The following is a 9746-nucleotide window of genomic DNA, read 5'->3' as shown; positions in this document are numbered from 1 at the left end:
TGGTTCACAACGAGCAAGACAACAACAAACATACGCAGAATGACAGAAAAACAAAATTACTATAAATAACTTTGTTCTTTCCTGAATTATTACTCAGATCGCTAATTATTCTAAATGCTGACATGAACGTTTATCACATGGCCCTCTGATCAAACAAACAGATAGATTTCCTTCTGTTCCATGTTTTTCCAGAGGGATCCGTGCAAAGACAGCGATCACACAAATACCAATATGAAATATTCATCCCTCTTTGTGGTTACTTTTTTTAGTAGGTTGCAGTGCAGCGATGTTAAGAGGAGTGCCTTCAAAGTGAGGCTCGCTGAACTAATTTGCCTCAGCAACACATTCCCACGGAGGCTGCACTTTGAAGCCAGTGAGCACAACAAGAAGAAGACTTTAGGACATCCAAGTCTCCAAAGGACACTATTTATAGCTTCTGTGCACCTGAACACCCTTTACCCTCCTGCCTCTCTGATAACACAGAAGGACAGGCACATAGTTCACTTATATAAGCAATATTACTTGCACCTCCTAACATGAGAGGGCTGCTCGGGATACTGAGAATAAAAGGGGGATGGGGGTTGAGAGCAAGGTGGTGCAAATGAGACTGGCTTTGAAATGCAAATCGTTCTTTGTGCAACGGCTCACAGACCAAAAAAATAAATAAATCACAGTCGATGTATCATGCAAAACAGATGATCCCATTTCATAAAGACAACCTTAAATGTGGTGAAATACTTTAGTTTTATTGAAATGAGAAGAACCTTGTATTCAGAAGGCATCTATTGAATATTGTTTATATATATATATTTGGTTAGTGCAGGATATTAAAGAAAAACTTTAGTCAGTGTGCACATGAATCACAGAGGTTGAGAATATTAAAAAAATGAGACTTAATGTGGACCAGGAGCCCCCTACTGGCAATGAATGTAACAGCAGAGGCAAATATAGCACAATTACTATTTATTTTACTTTTTTGTCATACAAGCTTAAATATAGATCATCAACAGATTAAAAACTACTGAAATATATATTGAGATATATGTTGAGATAAGCTCTTGCAAAAGGCACAACAAGATATGACTTTGGTTCCTCAGCACAGCGATGTATATAAATGTTTATGACTTCATTTGCATAGACTTTAATCTATTAGTGATTTTTTTAGTCTTTATTGGCAAAATGCAAAATGTGTTGAAATGTTACATTCAAAAGCTTAATAAAAAATGTGTTACAGAAACAGTGACAGTGTTTAAATTAGAAAACCTTACTAACCTATATCTAAACAAAAATGTAAATTCATAAACAAAATGCTAACGCTTGCATATTTCAGTAAGCAAGTTATCTAGATATGTAAACGACATATGTTTGCTTTATTATAAATGTTTCTATCTGTGTCCACTTATCAGAACATCTTAGATTTGCTATTATCAAATCTTACACTAACAGTAGTGTATTCTAACTTTTCTTAAGCATTGAATTATCAAACTATAACTTTTGCATCAAATAGGACAAAGGTAATCAGATTTCTTTGAAATGCTGGTGTATTAATCATAAAGGGAATCTAATAATTCTACATAAAATATATAAAATTAGAATTGATTCACTGTAGTCACAAAAAAATAAAGAAGCCGACAGCATGCATCAGAGCTGATATACGATACTATCAGTGTGGACGGATTGAATGTCCACCTGGAGGCTTTGTTTTTCAGTCATTGCCGCCACACAGCTTCAGCAGCAGCTTCTTGTAATCTCCAGAGGTGTCGCCCTGAGAAAGAAAAAAAAAGATAAAAAAGGTACTTTGCATATTCTTCTCGTTTAAATGTTAAATGTAAAAGTAGAGACTTACAGAGATGTGAGTGTACAGGGACTTCCCATAGGTCCTCACATACTCCTGCCTGATGTCCAACATGTCCACCTCAGAGCGGGTCACCATGATGCGGATCAAGGTCCGGTCCTTTGTTCCTGCCCCCTGATAAGAAACACATAAAAGCAGAAACATTAACTAACTAACTGCCTTCTCCTTTGAAACTCAATCATTTTTGATTCAGAAGAAGAAGAAAGAGGATGATTACAATGAATTTAGATAATAAATAACATGTTTACCTGCATGGCCTTATGCAGCCTTTCTGCAAAGTAGGCTGGAGTGTTTTTGATACATTTAACTAAGAAAGAAAAAAGAAATAGGTATTAATTACCATGAATAAATATTGGTAAATAATATTCAAAACAAATGCTGTTGAAAATGATTATTATATCAAATAAATTATTACATCATTTGATTCCGAATTCAATAAAGACTTTTACATGAGTTACTCCTACATATTTGTATCCATTAGATTAGAATATATAATTAAAGCCGTAGGCAGCGTCGTAGGTTCTAAAGAAGTGGCTGGAGTCGGTAACCCAATGGTAGGTCATTTATGGACGTTTGATGAAAATCCATTGAAAAATAGTCAAGATACAGCATTTAGAATGTGATGGCAAAGAAAATAGCGAATGATTTTCCGGTGACATTATAGGCCCCGCCCAGTGAACACAGTCTGTTTTTTCTTCATCAGCGACCTGCTTCTATCTTATTAGGTTTATCCGACAGTATTTTGAGGTCACCGCCACCTGGAACTTTTTTTTGGAACCAGATCTACTCAAGGTCGTCACACGTCATCTGACTGTATCAGAATGAAGCGAAGGGATTTTACTTCAACGCCTCCGTCCGCCCTCCCTCCCCACAAGCTATACAGTAAAGTGCCACAAGAGGCTGCACGCGCTCACGCGTGGTGTTAAAGGGTTAAACTTCAGTCTGGATTAAATAATAAGATATAGATCAGTGAACTTACCCACAGCCACCATGCCTGACTCCACATTGCCAGACATTTCCCTGCAGATACTCTTCTCAATGTCCCGGCCACACATCTGTTGGTACTCCAGAAAGACTGAAAGAAAGAAAGAAAGAAAGAAAGAAAGAAAGAAACACTTTAGTAAAATGACGAAATTGACATTTTTGAATTATCTATGTAGACAAAGGGGAAAAAAAACCTAAATTATTTGAGGTAAGATGTAAAATCCTACACACCAGCGCGGAGGTGAGGCTTGCTGCGTGCGCACAGAATAGCATTAAACTGGGACTCGTCCGTTCCCACTTTATTTTCTCCTGCAGCGTAGAGTTTCTTAGGCAGAGATAAAGAAGAATCAGCTTGTGTTTAGTTAAAAAATGAAACGGTAGAAACAGATCACATGAGTACCTGGGCATCCTGTTTGGCCAGAGCGATGTCAACAGTTTCCCTTTCATCACGATTCCCCTGAAAAAAAAAACAGGAAGTCAACACTGGGCTGTGCATCTAAACTCAATCAGTCAACCAATCATCCAGGGTGGGGGTCAAATATACTTGTAATGGCATAATTGATAATTCATTACAATCATGATGTCATTTTAATTGTACTTTTAAACATCTGTTACTGTCGTTATCATAATTAAATTGTAGTTGAGTTCAGATAATTAACTTTGTAATTGTAATTGCCATGAAAATTCTACAAAAAAAACATTTTTCTCTAGAGCAGACGTGCAACGTAAACACAACAATACACAGAACCGTGAAATACAGAAAAAAACAGACTAAAATAATCTGAATCACTCCAAAAACACAAAAGAACTACAAAAATATCCAGAAATCTATAAAACAACAACAATACAAAAAATAAAAACCATTAAGAAAAGTAATTAAGACAAATCTATGTTGGAAAGGAAATTTATGTTACATTTACATTTTCTCATGTTGTTTATACATTATGTTAACATTTATTTTGAAATGTGAAACTAATTACAATCATAAAATCATATTTATTATGTGTTAATATTTTAATGACAATTAAGGCCTTATATTTAGATTCATGATTTTTATGACTTTTAAGACATTTTAAAGATACACGGGGACCCTGTTAACTTTTATTAAGTAATTTATTTCAGGCTTAGTAATTGTGATTAATTGTATTTGAGCTTGAGAACGTAAATGTAATTGACTTTCTGAGGATAAAAAATAATTGTAATTTAATTGTTACTGTAAAAAATGTTGGTAACTGTAATCCTGAATTACATGGGTAATTGAAAATGTAACTGAAAAATCATCTACTCTGCACCCGCTTATCCTGTTCAGGATCCTGGGATTATTAAAAACTCTGTGGGGACGGTACCTGAGAGAGGGACACCAGCAGCCGACGGAAATGACCCGAGGTATCACTGGTGATGGCATCCTCCAGGGTTTTTCCATACTCTGAAAAGAAACGTGCAACCAGGATTTACGTTTTATTTTAAATGCTACATATTGCAGTTACCACATTAATACCTGGACAGTGAAAAAAAAAAACAGTACAAAATATTCACATTTAACGTGAATATTAAAAATCTCTTGCACCTCCATTTTAGAGTTCCAATGCTAGACATTATCTGTGTTTCCATTACCCTCAGAAATGCGTAAAATCTAAAACGCGCAATAAAATCCAGTAATGGGAACACCCAAATTTAGAAAAAACACTCAAATATCACAAAAAGGTTTTGACACTTTCATGAGGAGGAATTTCAGACATTTCCATATTGAAAGGTGTCGCAAAAGCGCCACGGAAACACTTTTTCTGCAAATACATGTGCGCTCCACAAACACACACGCAGACGTTCCTTGTATTTATAGACAGATATTTAACAATACAAGTTTATGTGTTTGTTTGTTTAAAACCCTGACATTTTATGCTATTAGTTGATCATTAAAAAATGCAGCTATACATGAAACAATGAAACATATCAGGATTGGTAGCTGCGTCAGAACTCACCTGATTTGTAAATTTTATTAATTTCAATAATTTCGGCATTGGAGCGGGATGCCAAAATCTCAATGAGACAAGCTTCATCCGTTCCAGCACCCTTTGAGGAAAAAATAAATAAAAATAAAAAGACATTTGGATGAAACGTTGATTATCTTTGGAAAGTTAAACAGTAAATTTAGAATCTTTTTCTTGTTTTCCTGTCAAATGACTGCAGGTGTACATGTATTATTATCAGACGTATTAACTGAACATCCAACCTTTATGGCCTCTCTGAGTTCATACGCATCAAACGCTGACTGGCTCATCAACATGGCAAGGACAAGCTTCTCAAAGTTTCCGGTGAGTTCCGACTTCAAGTCATGTTTTAAATCCTAAAAAAAAATATTGTAAACATTTATTTAATCAAAAAAAGTGTTGAATGACAATATGTCAAATGTTTATTAGGTATTACACATTATTTAACAAATGTACCTTTCCATAAGTGGTTTTGTAGGCTGCCACCAGTGGAACCCTTTGCTTTCTTGAACGATTTCCCAACAGTTCAATGATGGCGTTTTCATCAGTGCCTGTTCAAAATGTTTGCATGTCAAAATCCATATAATAAACACAGACTGAACAGGAAAAATCTGTGTCTAGGAATTAGCACAGTGATTATAGATTTAATATATTTGCTTAATAAACAGCATATACTGACCAAAACCCTTCATAGCTTTTCGGAGAACTTCAACATCCCTGAGTGGGTCCGCTCCTGGATAATCTTTAATAGACCCCCTGTAGCCTTTCTGTGAATCAGTGCAAGATAATTATTATTAAATATAAATAATATATCATGTAGCTCCAAATGTGTTCTCTGAGCTTTATGAGAAGTCATGCACGATTTATAGCGGTGGACACGAGTGGTCCAATCCTCTGGAAGTGTCATAAAGTGGTTTGTCCCTGATCCTAGATGACCTTTGTCAGCTTTACAAGGTTAGGAATGTGGAGAAGAACTGGGAACTTGTTGCTAATCCTGAGTTGTTTCTGTCTAGAACAGTGAGTCTCAACATTTTTTTGCTCTAGTACCCCTCTCTCTAACTTTTGAATCCAAGTACCCCCTTATGTCCGTCAAACACATTTTGCTCTGTATTCTGTAAAAAAAACAACTATAAAACATAATAATAGAATTAATGAGTGATAACACACATTTTTAAGAATCTAACTATTTACCTAGTGGAATGAAACAGTATTTAGTGTTTCCAGAATAGATTTATTTCCATAGTTTTCATCATTTCCTGTCATCTCCCTCCTGATGTGGAACCAACACTGATCCTTATTTTCAGTTCATGATCTAATCAAGGTCATTTTGTATATTTTGTTGTTGTTTGCCTGTTATTTTCATTATTCAGTATATTTTTCTCTTATTTTGTGTGTTTGTCTTGTTGTTTTCTGAGTTGCTGGTAATATTTAGAATGATTATCATTTCTAACTAATAATAAACATAATAAAACCCCATTTTTTTATGTTTTCAATTGTCATTTTCAACACTCTCTCAAGTACCCCCTGTAATGCCATTGCGTACCTCCTTTTGACAAACACTGGTCTAGAAGTAGGATAATAAGGATAATAGTTTAAACAATATATTTTAATTTTTTGTCATTCCTGCTTTTTATGTATTAAAGTATTTATCTGTGAGATTATTGATTGTCTGTCATCTTTTTTTTCCAATATTGCACTAATACATTTATATTGAACTGAACTGCACAGTTTAATTTACTGGTCTACTAAATGTTCTACCTGTATTACTAATACACTATACTAAAGTAGGAGTCATTTTCCATTTCAGAGTTTACACATTTCTGTATTTGCTCTTTTTGCTAGACATCTATCCACCACACTTTCATAATATGTCTATAGTAAGTCAACAGTGGCCCCACGCTTCATATAGGAACACACCTTAGTCAAACAAAAGTGGGCTTTACCGAAATGGGAGGAGCCTGTGGGTGGGATGGGACTCCACTTCCATATGCAGGCATTGAAGGGTTGGTTGCTGGGGCTCCTGGGAAATTTGGCGTGGGCTGACCAGGGGCGGGGCCCCCTGGATATCCCTGTGGAGCTCCTCCTGGCTGTCAATGAAGGACAGCTGTGAGGAGCGTCGCTCACAGTGACAAACACAACTATTGAAACCATGTAGTGTGTGTATTTATGGCTGATGAAGATCAGAGAAACTAGAAAAACAAGTGAGTAACATTCAGTCGGTTCATATAGTGTTAGTAAAGGAGGTAAACGTACGTAGCCTCCTGGTGCTCCACCCCAACCTCCACCTACAAAGACAACATTAGCATAGCACTCACCATTGAAATCATAAATTATCTACAGAAAAAAAATCACTTCATTTGTCTTTCAGAGGGGGGGAGGGGTTGTTGCCTCACCTTGCATGGCAGGAAAGCCACTCGCTCCAGGCTGTTGTGGGTATCCGCCTGCCTGGGGAGGGAATCCTCCAGGCTGTTGTGGGTACCCACCTGCCTGGGGAGGGAATCCTCCAGGCTGTTGTGGGTATCCCCCTGCCTGAGGAGGGTATCCACCAGCTGGAGCAGGGTAACCGCCACCCTGCGGGGGGTAGCCGCCTGCTGAAGGGTAGCCCCCTGCTGCACCGGGGTAACCGCCACCCTGAGGGGGGTGTCCACCTGCTTGGGGTGGGTAGCCGCCTGCTTGGGGTGGGTAGCCGCCTGCCTGGGGTGGGTAGCCGCCCGCTTGTGGTGGGTAAGCCCCCGGCTGGGGAGGGTATCCACCAGTGTTTGGAGGGTATCCAGGGTAGCTCATCTTAAGAACCTGGAGGTGATATTAAGTATAAAAATGACTGTACATAATAAAAAACAACAACAAAAACATAAAAATCATCTGTTTCAAATGAAAAACAATCAATCAGGTTGTTGCAGCAAACAGTCGACACAAAATTAGAAAAACAGCTCAATTAAAGCAATTTCCAATACATTTCTAATGAAAAACTATAATGTAATTTTTTGTAAATACATTTTTCAACACTAATTGGTGTGATTCACAGAGAATCATGTTTGAATGATTAAGAATAAACATAGTTTCTAAATCATATTCATGTCACATGGTTATTCTTCATCCTTCTTTGTTAATGATATGAGTCAAACATCCACATCTCACTAAATGTTAGGACAATGCTTTGACTTTACCCATGATGTATCACATGAGGAATTCTAATAAACTTAACTAGACGACCAGACTGCTATTCAGCTTTTAAGTGAAGATGTCCCAGCACTTAAAGCCAGAAGCTGCTTTTGTGCAAATGTTTTGAATGAGATTGATTGACATTCTGACATAAAAAATGGCCACATTTACATGGGAGCTTTATTTACTCTTTAAAGTGAAATGAAAGTGAATTCCTCTTTAACCTGACCTTGTAAACACCTAATTTCTAATGCTAACTTAATTCCGAATTAGGTGGCTGGTTTATTCCATTATTAATTCCAAATTAAATAATTCCTCTTTCTTGTAAACAGTTAAAAACACTTAAAGCCGCTTTAAGTTTATTCCGGCCGTTTTGCGGCGATGATGCATTCGGTGACGACATAATCCAACATGGACACCCGGACTAGATCCAACATAATAATAATAAGAGCCTTAAAAGACATGGATCTATTGAAAAGAGTGGAAGGACGGAGGCATAAACATGCAGACATTACCACAGACACATGGAATTATGAAACACACACAAAGATCAGCAAACGAAACAGGCTTCACCGGATGTTTGATACTAAAACCCAGAGATGGAGAAAATGCGTCCCCTTACTACTGCACAGGCTGTAATATCACCAAGTTTATTATTGTAATAGTTGTTAGAGCGACTATCTTTAGCAGGAAGCAACTATTTATTCCTGGCATTTAAGACAATTTTATAAAATAATTCATTAACGGTATCATTGCAGTCCAAACAAATCCAACGTTGCACACTTTTGAACCAAGCAGCAGCCATGTTGAAAGTCTCAGCTCTGTCTGTCCCTGAACAGCAGATATATTTGAGCCACACACAGACAGACAGACAGAGATTCCTTGCTTTATAGATAGATAGATAGATAATTACAAAAGAATTAATTTGTTGTTGTAATGAGTTACGTGTGTATTTGTTTGAAAATTATGTACACAATAGAAAACTGTTGTTATATCTCCTAATAAACAAATTAATAATAATTGAAAAAAAATTACATTCAACAAGCACAGGAGATTAGGAGGAACAATCTAAAAATTATTTTTTTTACAGAACCCAATAAAAATAATTTTAATTTTAATGCATGTTCCCTGGCTGTGTGTGAATATAAATATACGTAATATGGTAAATAATGTAACATACACTAAAAGTATAGGGGGGAGGAGTCATAAAAAGTGTTATTGTGACATCTCACCGACCTCCCATTCCGTTAGCGTTACGTAACAGTTTTGCCGTAAAGTTGCTGATTAGCATTTAGCATCAAATCACAGACATGAAGAGAAAATTGCGCTACAACTATATCACATTTATTAACAGGGTTATAACATTGACAAAGAGACTTTTCTTAAGCGTGTAAAGCTGTTGTGGAACGTGACCGTTAGGCTGCTTAACACAGCCTATCTTTTCTAATCAGGCGAGGCTAATAGTCTACATTCCTCCAAAAAGACCGTGAAGCAGCAGAGAAACCGTATCCAAATAGCGACAAAAAGTCACTGTACATGAGAAAATGGTCATTAATCAACATTATGGAGTGGAATAAAACTTACCTTACCAAATGCAGAAGTGAAATTCAGGAAGAGGCGAGCGGAGGAGAATGAATCCCGGGGTGTGGGTGTGTCCTCGGTCGGTGTTGTTTCCGTCAGCAACCTTTACTCGTTCCACCCACAGACCAACTGCTGCTCTACGCCCAGCCTGCAGGGGGCGCTGCATCCCGTCAGAA

General features: G+C 37.0%; 1 protein-coding gene across 2 annotated transcripts; it reads right to left on the bottom strand.

Annotated features, from left to right (window-relative positions):
• Positions 1 to 730: 730 nt before the first annotated feature.
• On the bottom strand, positions 731 to 9711 carry LOC114481670 (annexin A4-like). Of its 2 annotated transcripts, none has more exons than XM_028476655.1 (15): positions 9579 to 9711; positions 7221 to 7620; positions 7081 to 7112; positions 6771 to 6914; positions 5507 to 5594; positions 5284 to 5378; positions 5070 to 5183; positions 4819 to 4909; positions 4186 to 4265; positions 3240 to 3296; positions 3071 to 3164; positions 2835 to 2930; positions 2104 to 2162; positions 1847 to 1969; positions 731 to 1765 (listed from the first exon to the last, which is right to left on the bottom strand). In XM_028476655.1, the coding sequence occupies exons 2-15, from the start codon at positions 7609 to 7611 to the stop codon at positions 1706 to 1708; spliced, it is 1524 nt and encodes a 507-aa protein (XP_028332456.1). In that variant the 5' UTR covers positions 7612 to 7620; positions 9579 to 9711; the 3' UTR covers positions 731 to 1705. The 2 variants fall into 2 exon arrangements, with proteins under 2 accessions (XP_028332456.1, XP_028332457.1); XM_028476656.1 differs by having other exon boundaries at positions 9574 to 9705.
• Between the last annotated feature and the right edge of the window lie 35 nt (positions 9712 to 9746).

This window comes from Gouania willdenowi, chromosome 19 (genome assembly GCF_900634775.1).
Source record: "Gouania willdenowi chromosome 19, fGouWil2.1, whole genome shotgun sequence".
NCBI classification, from domain to species: domain Eukaryota; kingdom Metazoa; phylum Chordata; class Actinopteri; order Blenniiformes; family Gobiesocidae; genus Gouania; species Gouania willdenowi.
The sequence above is the reverse complement of the archived record's forward strand: the minus strand, read 5'-3'. Positions and strand labels throughout refer to the sequence as shown.